Genomic DNA, 27063 nt, shown 5'->3' on the forward strand with positions numbered 1-27063 from the left:
GGAACCCAGTCCCCTCAGGCGGCTCCTCACAGGGACTATGGCGGGAACCCAGTCCCCTCAGGCGGCTCCTCACAGGGACTATGGCGGGAACCCAGTCCCCTCAGGCGGCTCCTCACAGGGACTATGGCGGGAACCCAATCCCCTCAGGCGGCTCCTCACAGGGACTATGGCGGGAACCCAGTCCCCTCAGGCGGCTCCTCACAGGGACTATGGCGGGAACCCAGTCCCCTCAGGCGGCTCCTCACAGGGACTATGGCGGGAACCCAGTCCCCTCAGGTGTCTCCTCACAGGGACTATGGCGGGAACCCAGTCCACTCAGGCGGCTCCTCACAGGGACTATGGCGGGAACCCAGTCCACTCAGGCGGCTCCTCACAGGGACTATGGCGGGAACCCAGTCCACTCAGGCGGCTCCTCACAGGGACTATGGCGGGAACCCAGTCCACTCAGGCGGCTCCTCACAGGGACTATGGCGGGAACCCAGTCCCCTCAGGCAGCTCCTCACAGGGGCTGGCCGGCGGCGGGGCGGGGGGACACACCGGAGCCGTTCGTGCGGCTCCTCCCGGGGACGGCGAGGGGGACACCGGCTCCCCTCAGGCGTCCGCTCCCGGGGACGTTGAGGGTTGGCCGGGGTGGGTGACACACGGGCTCCCCCGCGGCGGCTCCTCACCGGGGATCGCCCCCTCCCCCGGCAGGTGGCCCCCGCGCGGCGGCTGAGGCCGGTGGGTGACGTCAGCGGCGGGGGCGGGCGCGCGGTGCCGGTGCGCCGAGCCGAGCCGAGCCGAGCCGGGCTATGGCGGAGCGGTGCGGCCGCGGTAAGTGCGGCGGTTCCGCCGTTCCCTTTCATCCCGCGCCCCGCTCCCGTTTACCCCGGCCTGAGCCCCGGCGGGGACCGGCGGTGAGGGGATTATGGGGCGGGAAGCGATGCGGTGCGGGGTGAGCCGGCCGGAGGGCGGGCGGGCGGTGGGTTACGGCGGGGTTCGGTGAACGGGTTCGCTGCCCGGGTTTCCCGCTCCTGTCCCGTGTGGGACCGGACCTCGGGACCGGCAGCCGGGACCCGCCTTGGGGGGAGCCCTCCCTGGAACCGCCCGCCGGTGCCGGTCCCGGTCTCGGTGCCGGTGTCGTCTCGCCCTTCCCCGGGGCTCAGCCCGGCCCGGCCCCGCAGCCACCGCCGGGCCGGAGACCCCCCCCCCCCCCCCCCCCCCCCTTGCAACGGTGGGTTTAAAATCCGTAAGGAGCCTGCAGCGCCCGAGAGGACGAGCGAACGCGTCTGCTTTTTCTTCTCTCCGCTTCTACACCTGCTTTATGTGTATGTACGCGCTTTATGTTTATATGCATACAGACTTGCGGGCTTGCACAGCTAAATCTGCGCACAGCCGAGCTGGCGTCAACGTGCCCGGCAGGTTGCCGGCTCCCTTCCCCGTGTCCGGAGAGAGAAACCTGCTTCTCTCCCTCTTTCCCCCTCCAAGGCAGGCTGCCTTTGCTCTCCGTCTTATTTATTTACTCCTAGTCTGAACTAGACCCTCGGGTCTGGAGATGGCAGGTGGCGACGGTCCAGGCTTTAATGGCCATCAAACGTGCTTAATGTGTGATGAGCACATGCTTGGCTGCTGCGCCGGGAGGCATGGCACCTCGGGAAGATTCATCCCAGGCTGGTGTAGAGTGAGTACCAGAAAGCGGGGCGGAAAAAAACGGACCCCGATGTTCCAGCAGCTCTGACAGGCTGTCCCCGCACAGCTCTTTGCCCGGCCGTGTCCTCCAGCGCCGAGGCGTGGGGTGGGTTAGGGGAGAGGGGTCCCCCCAGGGTCTGGTGTACAACCAGAGCTCAGCCTTTTCGGGGTGTCGGAGGTGTTTGGGTACCTCTGCTACCTATCTCTTGTCTGTATGCCTGGGGGATGTTGCGGCTAGAGAAGGGCTATTGTTGCGGCAATATCAAGGGCTTCTCTTCATGAAGCAGGTGGCTTGGTTTTGGAGACACTGCTTGGATACTGCTGAGAGGGGTTTCGGTCCCTGCGTTCAGCTCTGTGTTGCTTGCTCCTCACTGTTAATTAGGCGTGTCTAATCCTACCTGGCACCAGGAACTTCCCAGGAAACGCAGAGTGCTTTTCCCTCCCCTGGTCTGCAGCAGAAGCCCAGCCTCCTGCAGAACGAGGCCTGGGGATGGTGATATCATCACCTTGGATATGATGAAGGCATGTAACTGAGACTCAGATTTGCAGTGCACTTTCCTCCTTTTGGATGGACAGATGTCCATCAGGTTGAAGGTGACAATGAAGCCCCGTGGAGGTATGTGTGAGAAGGATTGTAGGGAAAGGGAGACCAGGACCATAGCGAGGATATCGCAGGAGCCAGGGCTGGAGTTGCATGTAATATTTTGAGGATAAATCTCACATTCAGCAGGTGAGCATATCAGCATTCCCCCTCCCTGCAAAAGAGGTGAGGGTAAAGGGACGCGATAACCCACGTACCATCGATTCTCCTGTGCTTGGGAGACCACCACTGTGAGCCTCCACCTGGGTTCAGAGCCGAAGCAGAGAAAAGTCAGGCTCACGACAGTCCTCTCCCTCCTCAAGCTGAGCCCAGCCTATTAGTGAGGACCAGTAAGGTCTGAAATCCCAATCAAATAACCCGTGTTCAGAAAGAAGGATGCTGAACCGCGAGCATCTCAGCCAACCTCAAGCTCTCCAGGTTGAGTGCTTCATGCACATGGTCTCTGTTTATCTCTTCTTTATAACTAGAACAGAGACGTGAAGACCTGCCTCCAGGTGCTGGAGTAGCTTTTTCTCATCCTGCTTCTGCCTCCTGGGTGCTGGGCAACTCAGCAAGGCAAAATTGCCACAATTGGCATTATAAGCCAAAATTGCCTCTCGATTTTCCAGGTGGCGTGAGGCAGCTCACTTGCAGTGGAAGCTGTTTTGGTGGATCCAATTCATTTGCCCTTACTTGGGCATCTAAAGGTGTCTGGTCTGAGCTGCCGCCCACCAAATGGAGGGGATAGGCACCTCCCGAATGGGATTCGTTTCGCCCTGTGGTAAACCTCAGATACAGCGCAGGCGAACGTCCTTCAGGGTGCTGGTTCCGACTTGGATATCTGAGTTTAAGAGGTCACAATTTAAGTGAGATGAATCTCGTGCAATGCTTGCAAACCTTGGTTTTTAGTCCTTTTGCCTTGATCTTTCCTTTTTTAGCATGACCCTGCTGTTCTCCTACCACTCAGGCCTTTTTTAAGGCATAAATAATGCTTCTGAAACTTTCCACGTCCCCAGGTGGGAGGTGTTGCAGAAATGCAACTGCAGGGAAGCATTTGCAGCTCATCCTCCTGCAGACACAGAAGGCTGGGTTAAAAACCAGCCCGTTAATTTTGTTTTAATGGCTCTAAGCAATGGTGAGCCCCCCCCTTCTTCCTACCTTGTGCCAACACTTAATTGCTCTCACTCTGGGGAGATGCTATCTCATTTCAAGGTTGAACTTATCTAGCTTCGACTTGCAGAGGGGGGATGTTGTTGTGCCCTTGTCACAAAGGTGACTTGTCACTCCCAGCTCCTTGCCTGCAGTGATCGGGTCACCTCTTCACCTGCTCCTCAGGAGGCTGAAGTATTTGAGGTGCTACAACCTCACGCTGAGAGGCTCCTGCTCCATTGTGTATGGTTTTTGTGGCCGCCCTTGGGACTTGGCTGGTGTGACCGCATCATCCAGGTGCCAGTCTGGATGCAGCCGTGACCTCGGCAATGCCGTGTGTTGGTGTGAGCTTGCTTTCCAGCTTCTAATGGACATATTTCCCATTGCACCTTCAAGGACCACCTCCTTTTGCACTGGCTTTGCTCTGACAGAATACACAGAAGAGATGCCCCACGGTCCACCCAAATCCTTTTCTGGCTCGGGCAGAGATCCCTTTTCTGGCCTCATGTATTACTTTACCACATGAAAGCATGGTCTGTTGGACTGTGACGTCCACCAAGGTGATTTGGGTCTCTGTGCAATTTTGTCATCAGCCAACCATCCACTAGTTACTGGGTTTTTTTGTGTTACAGGTTCACATTTAATCTCCCAGAAGGAATCACAGATGAGACTGAGCAGCGACAAAAATCCCTGAGGACTGTGCTTGGGTGCTGGCTTCCCTCCCTGGTCTCACCCCATCAACAGCCATGCTTGGGGCTGTGCTGGCACACATCTAATGTGTGTGGGGTTCATTACACCTGGTGTGAGACTTCTCCTCAAAATATTATGTGCTTTGGAGAAATGCAGGCAAACGCTGGGTTGAGGGAGTTGCCTGCGTCATGCGGCCCTGTTGGCTGTCAAAGAAAAAATAAGTCTTTTAAATAGACCTAATTCCAGGAAACTCAGCTGGCTGATTGGAATTGTATTTTTAGTCTCCAGTTCGTGTATTTACCTGAAATTTCTGTCCTGCTGTTCTAGTCGGAGCTGACCCCAGGTTGCCTGCTGCTCCTGCCTTTCACCTTCTGTCCTTTCTTAAAATACTGTCACTACACAGTTTCCCTGTGTTTCACTGGTTGATTTTAAAATGCCTTATTTTAGCGGATGTTTGGCAATACTGAAATCTCTATCATTAAGGGGTTTTAAGGCAGGTTATACAGGAGGTTGTTGGGAGAGACCCTGCTTTTGCACAATGGGATGCACGTGGTTAATCTGTAGACTGAGTTTCTCTTGTCCTCTTTGGTAACTGTTTTGTCCCATCCCCAGCATCCCATCGGCAGCACAGGTACTCACTTCCAATGTTACTGATGGTACCTAATAGTGAATCCAGCAGCTATCTAATTCCCTATCGCTAGCATGCTTAAAAAGTGCCTTACTTTACAATTAATTCTGTTGGCTCTTCAGATTTAATGGATTCCTTTAGAGGTCCTCATCAGTCACCGACCCTGGACATTTCTTTTCAGTGCCATTTCTTTTTCCTCTTCCTTTTCTTTGCCTTTTAGAAAGATCATGTTTCCATGGATTTTCCACATCTCATTTTTGCCAGAATGGTTTTTGCCTGATTTAACTCTTGCTGTTTTTCTGGATTTGTAACTTTTGGGGGCTTTGGTAGATGCTTCGAGCGAGTCCCTTACTCTCAGTGATGCTAACGATTGCTTTTGGCTTTGTAAAACTTGCCCTTTTAAATTTAGACACTGCTGCCATTATTTTGGGCTCGTAGTTTCTGTGACTAGCACGGAAACAGAAAGAAACTGTAATGGAAGAGGACTTGCATTAGACATGGCAGTTCATTTTGGCTTCATCCTCATCACATAGATCTGCTGCTGCTCCATGGGCAATTAAGGCTGAAATGTGAGCTACTCCACGTGCCAGCAGCAGCTCTTCATCCGAAAGACTTACTGGTGTGTTCCTTGGGTTTGGTATTGATTATTCATTAGTTTTTTGCATTGTAGTATTTTTATTTGCCTCTTTGGGTGTATGTATGTGATGAATAGTGGCAAGATGTTGTCCTCCTTGTACCAGTGCAGCTGAACACATAGAATAGAGTAAAATTTGGTGCTTCTGGCCTGCGAATGCCCAGCAAATGGTCTTTGAGTGTCTTTGACACCACTGCAGAAGAAAATCACATACTGCATATGGTTTGAATTATTTTTGCACGTTTAAGCACTGAATCTCCTCTTTTGTGCCTCGACATCTTCATATTCCTCTCCTAACCAACCGCTGCACCTTGCAAACCTCATCGGCTGCGCTTCCCAGGCAGGCACGATGCCGACCGGTGCAGCCCAAGCTTGGCAGCGGGAAGCCTCTCTGTGTTTCCCGTGATCTGTGCTAGGGCAAGGTTAAACAGTGATCTTCTTCGAGGGCTTTCCAGGCGGAATTGCATGTGGGGATTTACAGGAGCCGATTTCAGCCCTGCTGAAAGGTGCCAGGTTGACCTTGCAGGCACTCCCTGTCCCTGGGAGCGGGTCAGGAGCAGGACAAGCTCCCAGATCTCCATACTGAAAACTTCCCCTGGCTTGAAGGCTGCAGGCGGAATTAGCGCTGCTTGTTCCTGCAGCACTTTGCATCCGAACTAAGCCTGTCTTTAAAAAGCAGCCGGGGTGGTTGTGCTTGGAACAAGCAGCTCAGTTTCTATATTATACACAACAGTCATCTCTGTAGGAAGCTGGCCAGCCCACGCCACTGCAGCAGCCCAGAGCTACATGGCTTTTAGCATGCTTATCCTCCGGGCGTTCCTAGGAGGAAGGGAAGGAGTGGGGGAACTCAAAGAAAAAGCTTTCCAGAGCGTTGATGTGAGCATTCCCAGTGGTGTGAGAAGCGGTGCCCAGGTACGTGCGTGTCCATCAGGTCACTGGCAGGAATGCTTACGTGTTTTTCTGGGCGCACAGCCGCTCTGTGGCACGGAGAGCGGTCCCCTCCTGGGACTCAGTGTAGATCTGCCACGTGCAGGTGGGAGACCTGCATTCTGCCCTTGTGCCCTTAGTCTTGCATCTGCTCTTGCACCCTTAGTGCATTCCCCACCGGCCGTGACTTGCCGGGGCTAAAAAGTTACCCTCTGCTGTCCTGAGCTGTTGTCTTACTCCCAGGCTGAGCGATGGGAGACTTTCTGAGTCCATATGATTTCCTGGGGAAGTGGCTTGGCTGTGCCTCAGCTTCATGTTAGGATCCCTTTGGATTCAGGGAAGAGCAAACAACCCCCAGGGCCGATACCCGTTGGTGTCCATCTGTCCCAGCTGCTTGGATTGTTTGCACAAGTCAGTTCTTGGCTACACCTGATTTTACAACAGTATTAATTACATGGTAAATGATACACCTGCAACAATTAGCTATGTAAACTAAGATAAAAAGCCTAATCAAATGTCATGTTTCAGAGTACAGGTTGCTTCCCTCTGGATGCTTCCTAAGCCCTCCTCCCAAAATCCTTTCATAAAGGAAACCCTGCAGATCATCTCTGGACCCTGAGAGAGGCTTGTTCCTATGTGCGATTGAAGCAGGGCAGGGGGAATACAGCACATCAGCTACGGAGGCATGAGCCTTTCTGGAAGGACTTGTTCCCCCTTCCCCATGTCTTATTTTTCGTGGCTGTGATGCTGCCGATCCCTGTGGAAGGAGCTGGGGGTATTCCCAGCCCCAAACTGCATGCTCCTGGTCTGGGAGTTTATGGAGGAGAGGAGGCAGAAGAAAATGCAGGCTGGATCACATTTGCAGTTAAGGTGGAATATCATCCCATGTCTGCCGTCACAGCACCGGTTGTACCCGGCCCCTCGCCGGGGCTGTGTGCTCCATTAACTCCCCCTGCCCCGTCCTGTGAAATACGGAAAGTTTTGAACTATTAGAAAGTGCCTTTGGGTAAAGGTAAATTAAACCCTTGCATGCTGTGAGGAGGCAGGGCTGGAAACGTGAATGTGGAAATAGGTCCCGGCTTAAAATGACTTCAAGGACAGAGGGTAGGTGCTGGGCTTCTCGGGATCTGATTCAGCTGGGACCAGTTCCAATTAAAATGAGATCAAGGAGAATGGGAAGAGAAAAAAAAGGTTGTTTCTTTGCATTTCTGTCAGTATTGCAGCTTGAAACATGGGGACTGGTTTGCATCTCTTCTACAAGCAATGAATCTGACCTGGAGAGTATTTCAGATAATTTTGTTTAAGAATTACAATTCTTTTGCTCTCTGGGAATGCTTTCTCCCTGTTTTTTTTAATTCATTGAGCCTGAAATGAGCAGGCCAGCCTTAGTTTCCTTCCACGTATCTCCCAGGCTGAGTTTGCTCAGAAATGCCATAAATTAGAAATAAATATGTGCTTTTAGTAAGGCAGTAAGCACGGAGCAGACTGCTGCTGTTTCTGTGAAGGTAGTCGTCTTGGTAAGGAAAGCTGGGAGCGGGGAATGGGTGGCCAGGGAGCTGGCGGGGATGTGGGAATATGTGGGAACCAAGAAGGGAAGCCTCATGAAGCAGAAAAAAAGCTTGCATGGTGGAAAGGGGCAGGTCTCTTGTTGCTCCTGGAGTTGCTACTAGGTTGAAGGGGATGCTGCAGGACTGGGGCCAGATGTGCATGCAGCTGTGCTAGCAATGGCAGCTGGCATGTGTTCCTCGCTCCTGCACTCCCATGCCACCATTTGCTAAGCTTCAGTGAGATAAGTTTTAATGCAAAGTTGAAATTTTCTATGCATGTTTCTCTTTTTTTCCTGTTTTTGCTTTACACTTGAGGTCAGTTTGGGGTTTTTTGGTACAAGAGGTGAACAAGGAAATGTGAAATTTTATGAGACTCTTTTAGGAAAATAAAGGTCGAGTCGTAACTGGTGGCTGTGAAGGGATCGTGATGTGCACGGTATCATTGCCAAGTCATCTCCTTTCTCACTTGAATAAGGGTCAGGGAAATCTCGAAGGGCATCTTGATGGGCTTTACGTTTGCCAAACAATATCAATGGTTGATATTACTGACTTTTCAACTTGTCTCACATCCCAGATTCACCTGAGTCTTAGCCGCTCTTGTTATTAGACGTAGGCTCATTCTGCTTATTTAAAAAGAAAACAAAAATTCTGAGAGTAGTGAGATGGCTGCACCTGCTCCCAAAATACCTGCTTGATTTTAGGCATGACAGACGTCTGCGCCATCTGCGTGCCTCTTCGGTGCTGGGTTTTGCCCGGGGTTAGCGATTGCATCACTGCATCCCCTGACGTTAAGGCAGGTGAGCAGGCAGAACAGCTCAGCACAAGCAACTCAAATTTCTGGTAAATACCAACTGATTAACAAAGTGTAAATGCTGCAGAGAGCGCTTTGCTGAACTGGGTGAGGATGGTGGAGACACAAGCAAGATTGTTAGCGGCACTAATCAGGCTGGTAGAAAGGAGTTTGATCACGGCACTTGAAGGGCCTCATTATCTTGTGTGTTTGGAGAGCGTGGAGGCAATTCTGCATTCGGGAAAGGCTTTTACAGTCTTTGTCTCTTTAAGTCATTAGAAATGCCACATTCTCATCTGTTAGAATGATGGGTCTAAGGATGAGAGAGAAAAAAAAAAAGCATCTCTGAGCCGGAAAGCTAATTGCTGTCTGCTCTTCAAATGCAACAAAATGGGCAGAGTGCGTTTTGGAAAAAGGGGAGAAATTTGAAGGAAATTCCAATTATAATACTTGCAACATCTTTTCAGTACATGAAAATGTTGTGTGTTTCAGCAGATCCCAGGAGCAGTCGCAGGATAAATGCAGTAGCTGAACAACTAGGGGAAAAACTGTGATGGCAAAGTTTGGAGAACTTCTCCTTTTTCCCTATGGAGCAGCACGGGTTGGTGCTTTTGCTCATCTCACCCGTTTCATTTCACTGCTGCCATGAGACTGAGGAGGGCAGACAGTCCTGCAGACCCTGGGAAGAGTATGGGGATGCTGCTTTTAATGCAGGAATTCCTCCACTGGGGGAATGCAGGATGCCCATTCCCCGTGGAGTCTCTAAATCTTCCCATGATTTAGGTTTACATCCTGGAATATAAGCTTATCTCCTACGCTGGCCTCTTTTTATCTGAATAAATCTCATGTGCCTGCTACTACTCAGACAGAAAATATAATCTTTATTGCCATAATATGTTTGTCAGCTTTCCTTTTTCCCAGCAAAGTACTGTAAGATCTGCAAAATGCTTTAGAAACATAAGCATTTTTTGAGCAATAGATATTGAAAGGGAAAAAAAAAAATAGTAAGTCTCCAAGACTTGAGTCTTGCAAACCAAACCACTCAGCCAGGTTTTCTTAGCATGATTCCTTTTGCAAAATGGGTATCTTACCGCCCACTGGAGCCAAAAGTGAAGAAATGGATTAAGGCTGTGAAATTGCTCCATCCTGATCACTCTTTTACAGCCCTGTGCAGAGCGGAAGGGATGTTTCAGAGCAATATTTGGCTAAATGCTGGGCACCGGTGGTCTAGAGCCCAAGCTGGTGTAGAGGACCTCACCTGCATTGCTCTCAGCGAAGCATAGGGCAGGCTGATGCTCTAGCCCTGCATTTAAAGCATCAGATTTGAAAACGGAGCAAACCAGCCCAAAACTTCAGCAGCCTCCCAGTTTTGCTGTGGAGCTGCTGTCTCACTCCCTCCTCCCTTCTGGGCACCCAGCTCTTCATGGGGAGCAGGATCGTGCTCAGTTCGGATGATCCTCGCGTAGCAGGCAGTGATAGCCAGGCAGCAGGCAGGCAGTGCTCCACTGTGAGATGCCTTTTGGGCTTTGCTGCATGTGCTTGCCTCCTGTTTGCATCTTTTTTTCAACAAAAGTGTGGTGGTGCAACATTTCTCCTCCTGAGTAGCAGTAAACGTGGACACAAAGTGATGGGCAAAGTCTGAGAAGCACGAGCCCCATGCGGGATGGAGCAGATCCTCCCAGGGTTCTGGAGGACCACGGCATGGTTGCACCCTCTCAATTTTCTCATCCTGGTTAAGACTCTTTCTGGCATGAAGAATATCAACTTCGTGACTGTCTTAATTGCATCTAGGCAGCAGCCTGGGTGGTGTGTTCCAAAACAGCATGGGTGCCTGCAATGGGAACCCTTGGTTGAGCAAACCCAGCAGAAGCGAGCCTGGTCCTTGTTGCAGAGGAGCTGGGTACAAGAGCTGGAGGACTGGCTGGATCTGTTTCCCCTCTCATCATGACCCCATTAAAATTTAAGGGTAGAAGTGGGAGGAATGGAAGAGAATTTACAATTTAAGGCTTAATTAATTTTTAACCTCAAGCATTAGCTGGAGTTTGTGCAAACCACTGGCAAGGCAATTAAAGTGACTTTTTAATGGGTTATTTTTGTTGCTTCACCAGGGTGGGAGCTAAAGATCCCAGGCTGTGAGCTGCCTGGGTAGGGGCCATCCTTTTGCTCTGCTGTTCTGATGCTTAATCCCTAATTGGCTTTTATTCACAAGCCCTGTCTGAGTCACAACGAGAGAGAAGGTGCAGAGATGTGGCTGGATAGAACATGGGAAGTAAAATTTCCAGGCTTCAGTCCCCAAGGCTCCAGCTTGGATCCATCCTGGAAAAGAAGAGTAGAAGACTTTAGACTGTGCAGCATCCAGCTTATTTTGAAGTTGCTGGGTGTTTTGCAGGAGTAAGCTCCAGGGACAAAAAGCAATGAAAAAATGGATTCTCTGAGAGTTGCTCTTAAATCGTGAGGTTAGTTAGTAGAAAATGAGAGCGAGAATGTGATCACTGGGTTTTCAGAGCAAGAGTGCAATGATTATAAAACAGACCCGTCCCTCCGAGTGCTGGGCAAACGCCTGTCTGTCTGCACCTCAGTGGACTGCTACTGCTGCTCTCTGCGTGGGATATAGCTACTGCATCCCACGTGGTGAAGGATGCCGTGATGATGATGAAGTCTAATTTCAGACTTGGTTGGGGGGTACCTTCCCAGGCACGGGCCCTGTCTGTAGCCGGGGGGGGGGACTTGAGGGCACCAGGCACAAACCCCAGCGTGTTCATCCTGGATCATCCTGGCCTCATGTTTTCCTCTCTTAGCAGAGTGCCTCCTGGGTTGCTCATTCCCTCCAACATTTGTGTGCGTTTCACAACACAGCATTGGAGGATTACAAGCTTGGGTCCAGCTGAATTAATTTCTTGTGCAACTCGGCCAAAAGAAACCAGGGATAAATCTGTTTTTCTCTGCAACATTCATTCATTCAGCTACTGCCTGCGTTAATGCACCTCTGTTGCCTTGCGATCTCTCTCCACCTAGGTTATTTAGAGGAATGCTTTCTAAAAATAGCTGCCTTGGTTTGATGTCTTTCCGGTATTATTCTGTGTAGCACTAAAAACCTACCTAGAAAGGTTGTCCAGTTCATTGACGTTCCCTTAAAATACAGCTAATCCACGTAATCTCGTTATAGTAGTCAGTGATTATACTGAGAGCAAGCTTTAGCAGTGGTCCAGCAAAGCCTTTTATTCCCCATCTATTATCTGGATGGCTAAAAGTCACTAGGAGTGTGTTTTGGTTTGCTTGGGCTATTTTAGACCAGGACTTACAACATTTTTGTTTTAATTCTCTAGAAAATCTCCTGCGTTATTTTTGACGATGCCAGCACATTTCTTCCACTGCCACCGGCTTTCAGCTTTGCTGGCTGCTGGCATCCCACGACTACGCACCACGGTCTCCCAAAATCATGAGACTGGGAAGCATTAAAACAGCAGAGACTTTTTTCCCAGAGTAGAAGACTGGGAGCTTTGCCGTGTGAAGTTGTTCAGTGTGGGATTCCTGGTCTCCAGCATCTGTTTGCAGGTGTGGGACCTTGTGGCCCTGTTCTTTAGGGAGTCAGACCAAGGAAAGGGCTGAAGTTTGGAATGCCGAGTCCCCACCGTTGGGAAGGACCTGCCTTGCTCCCCAGGCAGATTGGATGTATGGGGCGGGCGGGCTGGACGTGTGGGTCAGGCTGGAGGGGCTGCCCTTTCAGTTGTGCTGGGAGATAACACGGAGCAGAGGTGTGCGCTGCAGAAACCTGACTGTGAGCAAGGGCTTGCGTCTGTAGGAGTGGTGAAGCAGTTTGGGCTTGAAACGCAGCTCAAGCCTGCCCTTGAAGAGGAACATCTTCCAGGAGGTGTTGCTACCTAAACCCCTGTACATGTGGATCAAGGTGGCCGAATATGACAAAGCGTATGGTGAAATACCACATCTGGACAGTCTCCTGGATGTATGATTAATTCTCCTTGAGGTTTGAACCTATGCCTGTGCTGTTTACGATGGGTTACAGGTCACGTTCTCTGCATACTTGGTCTTGCCGTGCTCAGCAGCCATGCCCCTCGGTCCGGCAGCGCCGGCACCTCGGGGGAGCGTCGGTTCAGCGAAAGCTGCCGTCTCCCTCCCAGAGGGTTGTTCGTAGATGGATGTCTCTGATCGCTCGCTCCTCTCGAGGACGATGGAGGCAAGAGCATGTGGCTGGAGGTACAGCTGCCCCGAGCTGCCTAGGAGGAGAGGGGGACATCGGGGGGGTGTTTCTGGCTGGGGCACTGGGCAAATCTCCGCACCGCATAGTTTTACCCCCTTTCCTTTCTCAGTCGCTGGGGGAGCATCTCTTTTGCTGTGTTGGGGCTGCAGCAGCGTGAGGCCATCGCTGCGGGATTGCAGTGGGAGGAGTGGGAGTGGAAACCTTTTACAAAGTGGTTTCTGCAGACAAATGCAGGGTTTTGGTTTTTTTCCTCTCCATAAAGCCTGTCTTCATTGTTTTCCCAAGCTGAGCATGCAGATCTGCAAGAGGTCCAGCCCCGTCCCCCAAAATAAACTGGATGAGATTTGTCAGTGAGCAGAGGGATTAAGGGAGAGGTTAATCTCCAAGAGACACAAGTGCAAGCACTTTTGTGAGATCCCAGCACAGTGTTTTGAGAGGACATCAGGCTCTCTGCTCGCAGAGGTACCTCCTGGGGCCCACGGAGGGTAGGGGCAAGTCAAAGGAGTTGCTCTGCCATCTCTCTGCCTGCCGGCGCGTGCTGCACATACCTCCTTTGGGGCAAATTCCTGGTGCAGGCTCCGCAGTCACAGTAAAAAAACCTCCTGGGCTGTTTCTTTTTCTTTTTTTTTTTTTTTTTTTTTAATAACCATCCTGCTTTTGCTTATCTTGGTCCAGCCCCTCCAGTGATAACACAGGCAAAGTCCTGACCCGCGGTGTCCTGGGGAGCTAAGACCCAGCTCTCTGACAAAGTGCTGGCAGAGAGCAGGTCTTCTCATCTCGTTTTTAGAAGAAAAGACTGTAGGTGCCAAACCAAAAGGGCAAAGTGATTTGCCCCAATGAGGTATCGTGTTTCCGCTCTGATTTATGGCTAGGGGAGTGGCTTCTGAGTCATCCATTCTAGGAATTGCTTTATTTAGGTAATGGAAATAATTCTGCTGGTTTTAAATCAATGTGTTGTCAGCCATTAAAAGCCCATGCAGCATGAAAACCACAGCTGGCAAGACTAGGTCTGACGGGGGAGCAGGATGGAGGCTACAGGTGCAGCAAAATACACCGGCTACGATGTATGTCTGTCTGTCGTGGACAGCTTGACACAGGCGGATGCCTTCATTGAGATGGAGCTGGGCTTTTCCAGCTTAATACCACATCAAACAAATGTACTTAGGCTGGTGGGAGAGGGTGCATTGGCTGCGGGGCGCATGTACTGAGCCCTGTTTGTTCAAGGCACTGTCTGGTTGCTGGCTGGCTGGCTGCAGACCACCGAGCCCGGAGCGGTTTCACATGCTGGTCCCCCTGGGAAATGAGACTTTTCCCCACGTCTCGCCTGTGTTCAGCTGCTCGCAGCCCCCTGCCATGGCTGATTTACCAAAAACGGCTGTCTGGCCAGGGGCAGCCGGGTGGCTTTCCCGCACCGCTTAAAATCCCTGCGAATGTCAGCAACTTCTTCATTGTTTTCTGTTCTTTCTGTGAACTAATGAGCGTTGTCTGATTTTTTTTTTTTTTTTTCTGAGTGTAAGTTGGCCTAGCCACAAGTGCCCTAGCTGTTAAGGAGGAAAATTCCTATTTTCCTACAAGAGGCTTGGGCAGCAGAGGTGGCTTTGCAGTGCTGAGTGATGCTGCTCAGCTCGCTTAACGCTACAATGGTATGCATGGGAAAATTGTGTGTGTTTTACTACTGTTCAAGCCAGGACTCTGGGGTCATTTTTGTGCTGCTTCCCTTTGGTTTTGCCTTCTCCTTCCGGCTTTTCCCACAGGCTTATGGACATTTCACCTTCCTTCTGGGAGTGTTACTTGGTGCCTTCTGGCCTTTTGCTGGCGGCAGCTCTGCTCATCTCCTCCTCAGTGGGTTTCCGTTTGGATGCTGGTATGAAAGGTATCTGATAAGTACTATTTTGGGGGAAATAGGTATATGATCCACTCCTGGGCAGGTTGCATGGCCGTTGTTTGGTACAGCTGGGTTGTCAGGGCATGATAGATCCCCAAGGAAAAAACTCTTCCTGAAAAACACGTTGCTTCAGATCACCCAGGGTGCCTGATATGCTGTGGATTGGCAGCTCTAGTGAAGCTGGGAGGATAAAACCCATGTTCAGAAACCCGGAGTGTGCCCATCGATTTGACTGTAGTAATCTCTGACTCGTTGCTATAACCAGCTCTGGTGTAAGAGGGTCTGATTCTGCCCAGGGGGAGGACTCTGCCAGTGGTAATTAGTAAGAGCTTCACTCACAGGAGCTCACAACAGCAGCCCTCTGACTTTGCAGATGGCTTTTAGACAGGTCCAAGTGCTTGCCAGTATCTGTGTATAGGCTTGTGATGCTTTTGGGACAGGGTGTGTCTGGCGGAGACCCCAGCACTGAGGTAGCTGAGGACACACGGGACAAGAGCATCGCTTGATCTTCAGCATCCTTCAAAGGCTCAGCGGTCGGCCGTGTTCATCCTGAGGTTTGGGGAACAGCTCATTCCTCTGAGATCAGACTGGTTTTGCTGGGATGGGTTCTTGCCCCCTGTTTTCCTGTTTCCCTGGGATCCCATCTGCCAGATCTGGTCTCCTGATGTGCTTGCTTCTCCCAGGGTGCCCGGTGTGGGGCTGGTGCAGAGCACAGCGGATAGGTATCAGGGTGTGTGGAGGGTCTCAGGACGCACAGGGCATGGGGCCCCCAACTTTGTGATAAAAACCTCTTACTCCTGGGAGGTGCGGGAGGCTGCAAAGCAGGGAACCAGATCCTGTAGTTTATAGCTTGAACTGCAGGAGGTAAGGAAGGGAAGAGGCTGTTTGCCAAGACAAAAGCAGAAGCATTGTCTTTACCTGCGTTCAGCCCCAAATAGTGACCCTCCCCGGGGCTCTCTGCAGGATGTTCCTGCAGAACTGAGCACCAGGAGCCCGTGTTTATTGATGGGAAGGACTAATTAAGTTTCAGCCTTGAAGTAGTCACTGGCCTGGGAGCTAAGAGCTGCAGGAGACTTGCCCATATTTCCCTCTGCTTCAGTAACTCCGTTACTGTGACTAAAGCTTGGAGAGATTTCCTAAAGAGATGTGAGTCCATCACGGGAGCGGTGGGCACCAAACTCCCCGGTCTCGGTCCGCTGCACCCTCTGCCGCGGGGTCCCTGCTGCTCGCCTCCTGCGGGTCGGAGATGGCCTCCACCGTGCACGGTGGGGATGCTGCTGCTGCAGTGGCGCGGAGAGCAGCGAGGCAGAGATAAAGGACGTTTGAAAGGCTTTTGCTGGGGCAGGGAGGGATGCTGGGGTGAAGAGAGGGAATGAAAAAATGAATCTCATCATGCTCCTGCCAGATCTACCCGATACGGGAATCAATAAGCTAAGCCTGTACAATGAACACAGCCCCTGTGAGACCCCTCCTGCTTTGCAGCACGGTGTTTAATCTTGGGTCCAGTTGAAAAGGCTGTTGGGATGTAATGGTTTGCAGGATCTGGCCCTTTACAAGGTGTTCAAGTGAGAGATCACTGTTATCCTCCTTTAATTAGCACCTGTGGTGCTCTGCTAATAACAGACATCTTGTTACGACACTTGAGCTTTAATGAATTCATCCAGCTAGAGAGATCGCCGCTGCTTGGAGCGGGTTCGGTAAAAAGGAAAAGTTCATCACAACGTCACGGTCGAGTCTTGTGCTGGGAAATGCTGGGAGCTCGCTGGGAGCCGGCGGCAGAGAGCCCATGCGAGGGCACGCAGAACCCCCCTCGAGCCTGTGCAAGGGCACCCAGAGCCCCCCGAGCCTTTGGAGGAGTGAGGGGAGCAGAAAGTTCCATGCAAATCCCAGCAGCAACGTGAGGGCAAATGCCTTCCTTGCACAGAGTGGTGTGGGAGAGAGAGAGGAAGAATGGAAGAATAAAAGAAAACTTCTTAATTTCCTAGTCCTTGTATTTTATGGCACAAGGGGTCCTGATTATAAAAATCTCTGTTTGCATCTGTGCAGAGGCAGCTGCTGCAGCTGCCCTTAGTGAAAAAGCAAGTGAGAGGTAAATTGAAACTGTAAAATGTGTTCAGTGTTCATAAAGAGGGAACATGTTTCTACATTTCCTGCATTATTCTTATATGCACAATGTTTCTTGGGAATTTGATTGTATAATTAGCCATATAAGCAACCGCATCCCTTCCTTGGTCACCCCTCTGTGCCGGGCCGTGCGACTGGAGGGCAAGCTGGTGGGAGCATGGGCATTGCTCCTGACCCTTCCCTCTGGCCATGCTGCAGGTTTGAACGATGACTTTGACCTCACACATATTTATTAAATTGGTGGGATTTATGGTCTGCAAAACGGGAGAATTTTCCAACACAGAAAATTTTTGGTATATGCTTTCTGAAAGTACCCCAAAGCTTTCCTAGCCTTAAACTAGGATAGATAGGAGGTGGGAAGGAGGATGGGAATAAAGTTAGCACTCAAATTCCTTAAAAATAGAGTCCCTTTGTGTTTTACTGTCTTCCAGCACCCCAGCAAAACCCTCTATTGAGCACATGAGTAAAAGATTGGGGTGACTCCACCAGTATAAACAAGTGGGATGTATTTTCCCTGCACGTCTTCTTGGTGTAACCACAAATTTCATTACACTCTGCTCCTGACCCTCTGTTGTGCTTCAGGACCTGTTGGCTGTATTCTGCTGCAGTTTGCCCTGAAGCTCCCATTGAATTCGGCTTTTCAAGTGGGTGGCAGATCCTGGGCTCATCAACTGAAAAACCCCTGGGACTCTGGTTCGTAGTTCCGTGAAAATAGACCATGTTTTCCGTCATCTGCAGCCAAATGGCATCGCTGCTGGTTTTATGACCACTGTTGGTCTCGGCAGCTATTTTCGTTAGGCCACTGAAATAATACTTGTTCATTACAATAGACTTGGAGAACCGAGAAGAGAGGAAAAAACGGGATTGCTGATGATGGGGCCTGCATCCCAAAACTCCCCCTTGGTTAGCTGCAGTCCTGCCCCAGGATCCAGCCCTTCGTTGGAAATGCACATTTAAATAGTCAAATGGTTGTTCCCTCGCTGCAGTTTCCAGGCATCAGCTGCTCGGATAACTTGGGAGCAGCACTGAGGCTGTGTGCGTGCTTTATTTCATTTCTTTAGTGCTTCTAATGAAATAACTGGTCAGAAGTGATGTCTGATTTGGATAATGGAGAGCACTGGAAAAATAACTCCTGTAGCCTTTCAGGGAAGGCTTGTCAGCCTGATCCTTTGGGTTTGCTGTCGTCTCAGTTGGAGGAGGCAGAGATAAGAAGGACAAATGGAGACGGTGGTCAGTCCTGGGGGAGCGTGTTGCCTGCTGGTCCCTCGGCTGTGGTGCGTCTCCCTGTATTCGCCAGCAGCTTCTCCCTGGATGGTTCAGTGAGAGGGACCAAGCCACGAGAGCGGGGACAGGATCACGGCTTGCCATCCTCCAGGGCCATCCTTTTAGGGATGGTTCTCCCTTGGTCCCTCTGTAATTGCAGAAGATGCTGCAGGGTCATCACTCAGCCGGCGACTGAGATGTAGCCAGGGGCACCGACAAGCCCGTCGATTTGCTCGTGAGGTAAAACAGGGCTCTTTCTTCCCTTTTAGTCTCATGCAATGCATTTTCCCTTTCAGTGCTTCTAGAACTGTACTAATTATTAATAATTAAGCTGACAAGGCAAAACTTGGTTTCCTTCCATTGCATCTAGAGTAAGCCAAGAAGCTCAGCGTGGGAGCTAGCACCGGGTCCTGTCCAGCCCTACCTGGTCTCAGCAAACCCCGTGGAGTTTGGCTTGTAGTGCCAAAAAGCTGAGCAACCTGGTGGGTTCTGGGTGATGGGGCTGAGAAGTGAGATATAGAAACAGATCTCAAACCCAGCGTGGCACCTTGCTGAAGCATGTTGGCCCAAGCCCTATTTGACAGAGTTCCCTTTGCCAGTAGGAAATTTCTGCTACTTTTCTTGGTTTTTTTTTCTTGTGCAGAGACTGAGGTCTTCAGTGCAGGCTTAGGAAACTCAGGTTAGGCACCACAGGTGGAAAAGCTCCGGTTTTGGTGCAGCCAGGTGTACTTCTTGCAGCCCTCTGGTTGCCCATCAGGTCCCAGCCTGCTCTTAAACCTTCCCGTGGTCCTCAGATCCCCCCACCGCCTTCTTGAGGTTTAAGCAACATGTGCTCCCTTTCCACAGCCATGCAGCTGGGTTGCAATGCAGGGGTAACCTTCCTGCACAGGGTGCTCTTTCCTGCTGTCCTTGCAGAGCCTTAAGATTTATTTACCTTCTTTTTCCCCTTCACTCCTTGTTTCTCATCCTTTTTTTCCCTCCTTTGACTATGGACCAAGGCACCTCTCTGGCTGCACATTGCCCTGCTTCCTAATAGCAAGAGCGTCTTTCTCTGTTCAATCCTTGTGTGCAAAAGCCAGCATTAGATAATTGCTGGATTGAAGAGAGGCTGTAATTATTTTTGCTTCCAACTACAGGAGCAAGCAGTGTTTGCCAAACTGCTCGGTAACTGCTGGCAGATGCTCTTCGGAGGGTATCCCTGCCCTGCCTACATCGCTCACCACCGTCATATGGTCCATATGTCTTTATTTTAACCATTAACTGGATCCCTCTTCAAATAGCTGTTCCGTGCTGGCCTGAAGTGTTACATTTCTCTTCCATCTTTAATGATTGATGGTCCCAAACCTAAATAAAGGTCAGCATTTAATATTTTCCCTATCATTACTCTGGGTAACTTCTGCCAGAGAGCAGGAGGGTACCACTGGCGATGCCCGATGCTTGGGGAGTGCAGAGTGAAGGACCAGGCTGTGAACCCACTGCTGGGTTAATGGAGCAGCTCTGCTGATTAAGGTCTATAACAGAGGCATTCATCTGGCATGGAGAACACAATGGGAGCAGACCCACCATAATTTTATTTTATTTTTCCCCTCTGAGCAGCACTGGGACCGGTTGGTAACCTGGGACATCCCTGTGCAAGGTCACAGCCCTTGCAGCTGGCTGGAGATTCATAAACATCTACAGGGAGACATGGTAGGTCCAAAGCTTTGACGAACTGATCATCTGGAAAAAAGAAAAAGCCCAGCAATTTTCTAATGCTTTGTGCCTTTTTCTCAATTCTATTTCTAAATGAAGTAATTGCAGGTGAAAAATTGCAGTTTATCTGCAAAACTTGAAGTGCTTTGAGGGCTTTGAACCATCTTTTCCCAACTGGAACATCTGCGAGAGGTGGTCCCTTGCCCATGACCACCCCTGCATGGTCACCTGCCACTGGAAAATGGCATTTTGTCAGGAAAATCCCCCAAATATTGGGATCCTCTGGCTAAATCTGCATCCTCGTCCCCAGCAGACGTCAGTATTTGCCTGTTAGGCCATTGCCAGCAGTGGAGTGGGGGGTCTGCCGTCATGCCGGAAGGTTCCTCTGCTGCTTTTCTTTTCTTTGAAAGCCAGTCCATCTTGTTAAGAGATTCCTTCATCACTCAGAGGAGCATGTGTTAGCACAGAGAGGCTTTGAAATATGGGTTATGCTCCTGAGACACTGCAACTCACTGCTATTGCTCACTTTGCTTGCCTTGGGTCCATTTGTTCCAGCTTCTTGATGCCAAGGGTGTCATTAAGTCTTTTCGTATTAATAGGGGGTGATAAAACCACAACTTAAATGTTATATCATTCGTCTCTCTATATATATTTATGTATTCAGCCGTACTTTCAAAGAGGACCATAGGACCCTATATCTATCTTGTATATGTAACTTGTTTGCATGGAGGAGTTCTTGGGTCTCTGAAACCACAACCAGAAGAGAAGAGCAAAGCTTGGGAGGCTGCAAGCTGGCTCATGCCTCTGCAGGCAGTAGCTGCTAAACTTGGACAGATGGGGGAAGTGTTTTTGCAGCGTCCGGGTGCCGAGCGCATCCTTACGAAGGACGCGGTGAAAGATGAAGTCAGCTCCTGTTTTCCCACTGGGTCATCCCACCTCTGCGTTCATCACCGGCAAAGCTGTTGGAGAAGCAGGGGGACGGCTGCCCATGCCGAGCGGCTCTTGGCAGAGCCGGGGGCCTGAGCCACGGTCGCAGGCGCTGCTGATGGATGGCAAATCCCCGCAGCTAACAAAACGGCTCGTCAATCTTAATGAGGATGCTCTCCTTCTTCCCCTGGCACACTGGAGGTGAAACGAGCCCTGTCTTTAGCTGCTTGTGCACCCCGGGCTGAGCAACGCCGGAGCATCTCTCTTTATAAATGCACTGAAATCTTGTGGTTTGCTACATGAGGGAAGGGCTTGGCAGCTCCCTGCGACCGCAGGCACAGAGCCAGCAGCATCCCCAGGCTGCTGTTGAGGTTTGCTGTGGGACCCCAAATTCAGGGGCTGTCCCACTCTCGCAGCTGTTTTTTTAAGGCTCTTTGCAAAACCGGCCAGGGTGGCACCGTGTCGTTTGCCCAAGAAATTTTGGTTGTTATAAGCTGAAAAACTCTGTGGCCCTCTCTGCTCTCAGCTGCTTGGCAGGGAGGGTTTGTACCCTCATGGGCTGCTACCGTGCTTTCCTTGTGATGTGCTTTAAATGTGCAGTCGGAGACATAGTGTGCTGTTGAACCTTTGCCTTCTGCAAATCGCTTTGTAATGTTTTCAGACAGATTAAGATAAAAAAAAACAACAAAGGGGAAAGGAAGAGTTACAGTTTTCTGTGTATTACAAATCGAAAAGGAAAAATTAATCATCTGAAAAATGCTGGTAATGATGCATGATTTTTGGAGGGGATAACTAATGAATCTCTGAAAGGTCACAGTTTTGCTCATGGTTAACCTTCAGCAACCCATTACGTAGGCAAGGCATAGGCAGTGCCAGCATCAAATCAATCCATCTCCTCTTTTCTTCCAGGAGCGGGGCTGAGACCTGCTGAGGGATAAGTGGGCTGTGCAGCACAGGGAACATCTCCGGCAAGCTGTAAAGATCGGATGGTGCTTGACTTCACCAGTGAAAGACATACAAGGCGAAGGTGTTGGAACTGCAAATGTGGAAACTTGCTGCGCTGAATGCAGCCGATAAAGTGAGTTTTGGTCTGCAAAACATTTGCTGCCATCGAGATTTCTGTCTGCTGATGGGGCAGATGGGGTCTGCCTGTACCAAAAAGGGAGCGACGAGAAAGGCGAAGCTTTGCTGACTGCTGGGGAGCCCGGCCAGTGCCTGGATGCGCTTCGCTGGTGGGGAAAACGCTGTCAAAACTTGTGGGCAGGGAGGGTTTGGGGCAGCGGAGGGGCCATGGGGCTGCTCTGGGCTCTGCCCCATGGTGGGGCTGGCTGGCTGCCCCAGCACTGAGACGCCAGGGATGTGGGACTGGGCATCCATCTGCGCCGCCAGCCTTGCGCTTCGCCATCCTCTTGGGGACGTCGGAGAAGGAAAACGAGAGAGCGGCTGAAAAATGTAGCAGTGCTGATTTTTTAGTCTCAAGAAAATTAACCTTTCTGTTTTGCTAGAGATCTCTGGGCTGCGTTTATCCACGCTGCTTGGAAAGTCTCTTCTACCCCTTGAATTCTCAGCCAGTTTAAAACATTTTATTTGTGTGTGAGCACTCGCATCTATTTTCACTGCATCCACACGTCATCTTGAAGCGATGGGCTCGGAGCGAGGCCCCCCCTAAGCATCTGTAAGTAATAATGAGGCACTTGATTTCAAACCACGTTTGTGATCTGGAAGCCCTTCGACTCTCCCAGATTTTCAAGTGACAAAGAGGAAAAAGCTGAAAGAGGACAGAGCACGCGATGGCAGAGAAGTGCGACTGTATCGCCAGCATGTACGGGTACGACCTGGGCTGCCGCTTCATTAATTTTCGCCCCTTGGGTTTCGGGGCCAACGGGCTGGTGCTGTCAGCCCTTGACAGCAAGAGCTGCCGCAAAGTGGCGGTGAAGAAGATCACCATCGGCGACGCGCGGAGCATGAAGCACGCTTTCCGGGAGATCAAAATCATCCGCCGCCTGGACCACGATAACATCGTGAAGGTGTACGAGGTGTTGGGGCCAAAGGGGACCAACTTGCGCGGGGATTTTTTCAAGTTTAACATGGTGTACATCGTCCAGGAGTACATGGAGACAGACCTGGCGCGGCTGCTGGAGCAGGGGAAGCTCGCCGAGGAGCACGCCAAGCTCTTCATGTACCAGCTCCTGCGGGGCCTCAAGTACATCCACTCGGCCAACGTCCTCCACCGCGACCTGAAACCAGCCAATATTTTCATCAGCACAGAGGACCTGGTGCTGAAGATCGGCGACTTCGGGCTGGCCAGAATCGTGGATCAGCATTACTCGCACAAGGTAGGTAATGCCAAATCGACGAGGCCAGTGCTGTCTTGGCGAGCTGCCTCGGGGAGGCATTGAACGTATGTAGGCTGAAGTGGTTGGACCGTTGTGGATCTTCTTGGGAGAAACTGGTCCTTGAGGCTGTTTGGGCAGCTGTAAGCCCTGCTGGGGTGGTCGTTGCTGGGGTGGTCGTTGGTGGTGGTTGCCCTCCCTGCTCCAAGCCAGGACATGTTTCGCAGGCAAAGGCAGTGAGTTGAGCTCTGCCAAGCGTGCCCCAGGGCTCTCCCGCGCTGCAAAGCAGCAAGCAGGGCACAGGAAGGGTTCAAGGGCCCTTCAAGTGTCTTTCGTTGCTTTATATCATATATATTAAATATATACTTACGTATTTTATTCCATCCCAGCAATGGACTGTGGGGGGGAGTACGTTTGCTCGCTTTACTCAAATGACTAAGCTCTGTGTTTCCTGCTTTGCTGCTTTTATAAAACACGAGCTGCTGTTCATCCCCACAGTGGAAGCATGTGTAAAGGGTACCTGGCTCATCCGCAGCTACTCTGCTTGTCTTTGTCCTCACTTCCGTGCCAACCCGCTTCTTAAAATCCCAACTCTATCTGAATTACACTTACTTACTCATAGAGAAAGGGGGATAGGTCTTTGAGATACAGTCATATTCTTTCATTCAAGGTCAAGATCCAAATAACCTATAAAATTTTTTGCTCTTTGGTACTGACATACTGTATTATAATGCAATAATAATTCTGAGTGGCCGGGTGCAGCCCAGGGCAGCCTGGAGTGCCCCACCGCTGCCCTGCTCGGGGCAGGGGATGCCCAGATCCCTCCGGCCCCCCCAGCCTGAGCATCCCTTGCGGTCCTGTCTGTTGGTCCATGCATGCCTTCATGCGGCAGTCTGTCTGGGATGGAGGAGCGAAAAGAGGAATAAAGCAAAAATCAGGAAAAAAAAACCCTGCCCTTGAGTAGGTGAAATCTGTCCCCTCCTTGGGGGGAGTCTTTGGGGCTCAGTTTTCTTCTCCTGCTGCTGTCACCAACTTCTCTCTGTCTGCCCAAGGAGGGCTGAAAGTCCCACAAAGTGGCACTTTCTAACAAGGAATTAGTGAGCTGTGGGCTTCTCCGCGAAGGGTTGCATTCCCAGGCAGCTGCCAAACCCTGCAAAATAATTTAAGGTACTGAAAACAGTTCTATACTCAGGCAAAAATGCAGCTATTAAAAGAACTGCATTTTTCCTCTAACAAATTTAATTCAGCATGGCAGTCTTTTGCAGCAAAATCCACCTGGTGGGATAGCCCTGGATGTGGTGTTCTCTCTTGGGACAGGGAGCTGGGGAGGAACCCGGCATCCCACGGCCCTCAGGCTCTCCCGTGCCCTCGAGAAAGGGAGGCTGGAGCTGGGAACAGGTCACGGTGGCTTTGCTGGTGGAGCAGCTCAGGGTGGGAGCGGTGGCTGTGGTGACAGTGGGGAGGCAATGTGGGAGGGAGGGAGGCAAGGAAAACGGGTGAGAAGTCTCTGTAACACACAGTCCTGATGCTAATGGATTTTGAAGGGAGTTGCAGATGTTTAATGCAGGTTGGTGTCCAGGCTGGACGTTTGGAGCAGTGGAGGAGTGCGGTGGAGGCTTCATCAGCTCGCAGATCTACGTGGTCCCAGAAGAAAGCAAAGCATTGCGTGGTCTGCACCAGTAAATGCGATGCAGTCTGCAGCTGGTTTCCGGTTAAAGTTACTATTTGGTATTTAAGATAAAATCTATTTTTTTAAGCTGGATGTTTGTGTGGACAAGTTCAGTGTCCTCCATGGACCTGCTGTTGCACCTATGCAGAGGTTTAAATGCACTTTGCATTTACCGATCGGTTTCTGCCCAGCACAGCTGATTTGGGCACCATTGCTTTGCGCATGGAGGCAGGGAAGGGGAGAGGGAAAAGAATGGCAAAAAGACGATCTCGTGATCCTGAAGCTGAGCCCTGATCTATTCTGGTTTCGAGTCTGGGTTCTGGGGAGAAACAGAGCCTGGGGAGAAGGAATAAGGTTGCAAGGAACATCGGGGAGTGAGTGCGGCGTCCTTGTCACTGCTTCCTGCCCCTCCTGTGCTCCCTTCCTCACCTGGGTTATTTATTACCCAGCTCAGGAAGAGGCTCCTCGCTTTTTAAGTGTGTGCTTTGCTTTTTGTTTTTTAAAGTCAGGTGCCTTCAGAGGCTTTTCCCAAGGGAGGGTAACTCCCAGAGAAAACCCCTGCAAACAAGATAGTGCTACGTGAATGCATAAAGTCACTGATTTAAGGAGCATCGTTTTGTCAGAGACTGCAGGATCAGGGTAGGAGTCACCGGTTGGTGTCTGCTGCAGAATTATTGTTATTTCCAAGCAATTCTCTGTCACCTTAATAACAGCCAGTGCAGTGGGAAAGAGCTGTCAGGAGGATGACCAGGGCTGCAGCTTCATGGTAGGATGTATTTTTGCAAGATGCCATTGCATGAGCATCCTCCGATTAATCCTGGGGGTATGAGTCTAGAGCATCAGTGCAAAAAACCTGCAGATCCCCACTGTGCAGAGGGACCTGAATATGGCTCCAGAGCAGAGCCGAAAATAGCAGCACTGTGGTGAGCATCCAGCATCACAAATAATGTCAGTTATTTGTAAATTCTGGTGATGGGGAGGACTGTGTTTGCTGAAGCCAGGTGATGGGCACCGCAAAGGCAGAGGTATGATAGGAGGGCTTGAACGGGGCTTGGGTCAGTCCTGCCTTTGTTTTCCAGCTCTTCTCAGATGACTCAGAAAAATCAATTCCTTTCCATACTTCCCTTTCAACCTTCGCTTTCCTCAAGGGCTCATACAGATTTATAAGCTCCTTGGTCTGTGCTCTTGCAGAAAGCATCAGCAAGAGGGAGAGGGCTGGAACATCACCGTGTCTGAAGCTGCTGAGCCTCCACTCCGCTGCCGACTGGCATTAAGCAGGACAGGGATCCTTACACCCTGAATTTTGGTGCTACCAGCAGGTGCTAATGCAGAGCTGCCCAAAAGCAGATGAAATCCTGCTGTAAAGACCCAGCAGATCCAAACCGCTGAAGGCAGTGCAGAGCTATACCTCTAGCGTAACGTTTTCTTGCAAGCCTTTGCGGCAAGGAAGGGTCATCTTAAGCGCTTGGGGTTTTTTTTTCTCTTAGGATGTTTTGTATCTGGAATATGCTTAGGCTGATGGCTGGGTTCTGCTAACATGGAAAATTGCAGGTTGTGTGTTGTTATTCATCTAAAAGGTCACAGCTCTTCTGACCTGATTTTTCTCAAATCCCAAACCATCCTGCTGAGTGTTAAAATGGCAAATAACAACTGCGGTAGATTGTGAGCAGAGTTTTAAACACAGTTTAGAAATACATATACCACCAAAATAATAGCCCTTACTTGGCAATGTGTCTTGTTTACATGGCTTGCAGCAGGCAACCTTTTAATTAGGATAATTTGGTGGGAAAGGGAGAGCTCTCCAACTCTGGGAGACGCCCTGGACCACAGCGGGGACCTGGCCTTCACCAGCTTTGAAACAGAGCAGCTTCGCCTGCATTTGTCCCACCACTTGGCTGGTGTTTGCTGCTCAAATCCCTTTCTCCATGTGGTAAGAGAAGCAGGGGGGCATCTGTTCATTTGAAACTTCACCGTAACAAGATGAATTTCAAGCTGCCAAGGTCACGTCCAGATCTGGGTCTGTACCTTCACAGGCTGCTTAGACCTGGCAGCTTAAATTTTAGCCCTGTCTCAGAGAAACATACTTCTAAGCTCCCTGGGTGCTCACGTACTTGCAAACATGTCTTTAGGGCACAGAATATCAGGTCTAGCAGAAGAGGACCCTCGGGAGATGATCCTGTGCATCCCCCTCTTTCTGTCACCCTGTCCTTTCCCTGATGCTCTATCCATCCAGCCGTGCAGGCTCCTTTCTCTTCCTTCTTACTACTCTTTTTGTCCCTGGGAGTCGCTAATCCTGCTGTTTATCCCTCTAGAACATCTCCACATTAATCCCTTTTTC

At 50.6% G+C, this 27063-nt stretch overlaps 1 protein-coding gene across 5 annotated transcripts in view; it reads left to right on the forward strand.

Moving 5' to 3' along the window:
• The first annotated feature begins 696 nt into the window (after positions 1-696).
• Positions 697-27063, forward strand: part of MAPK4 (mitogen-activated protein kinase 4) — a 46358-nt gene continuing 19991 nt past the window's right edge. For 2 of the 5 annotated variants that reach the window (XM_030005060.1, XM_030005055.1), the window contains exons 1-2: positions 697-813; positions 21633-23059. In XM_030005060.1, coding sequence (XP_029860920.1) covers positions 22514-23059 — 546 coding nt within the window. In that variant the 5' untranslated portion in view covers positions 697-813; positions 21633-22513. Of the gene's footprint in view, positions 814-6239; positions 6262-14419; positions 14476-14545; positions 14706-21632; positions 23060-27063 lie in introns of those variants that run through there. The other 3 variants (XM_030005059.1, XM_030005056.1, XM_030005057.1) reach the window with 3 other exon arrangements.

This window comes from Aquila chrysaetos, chromosome Z (assembly GCF_900496995.4).
Source record: "Aquila chrysaetos chrysaetos chromosome Z, bAquChr1.4, whole genome shotgun sequence".
NCBI classification, from domain to species: domain Eukaryota; kingdom Metazoa; phylum Chordata; class Aves; order Accipitriformes; family Accipitridae; genus Aquila; species Aquila chrysaetos.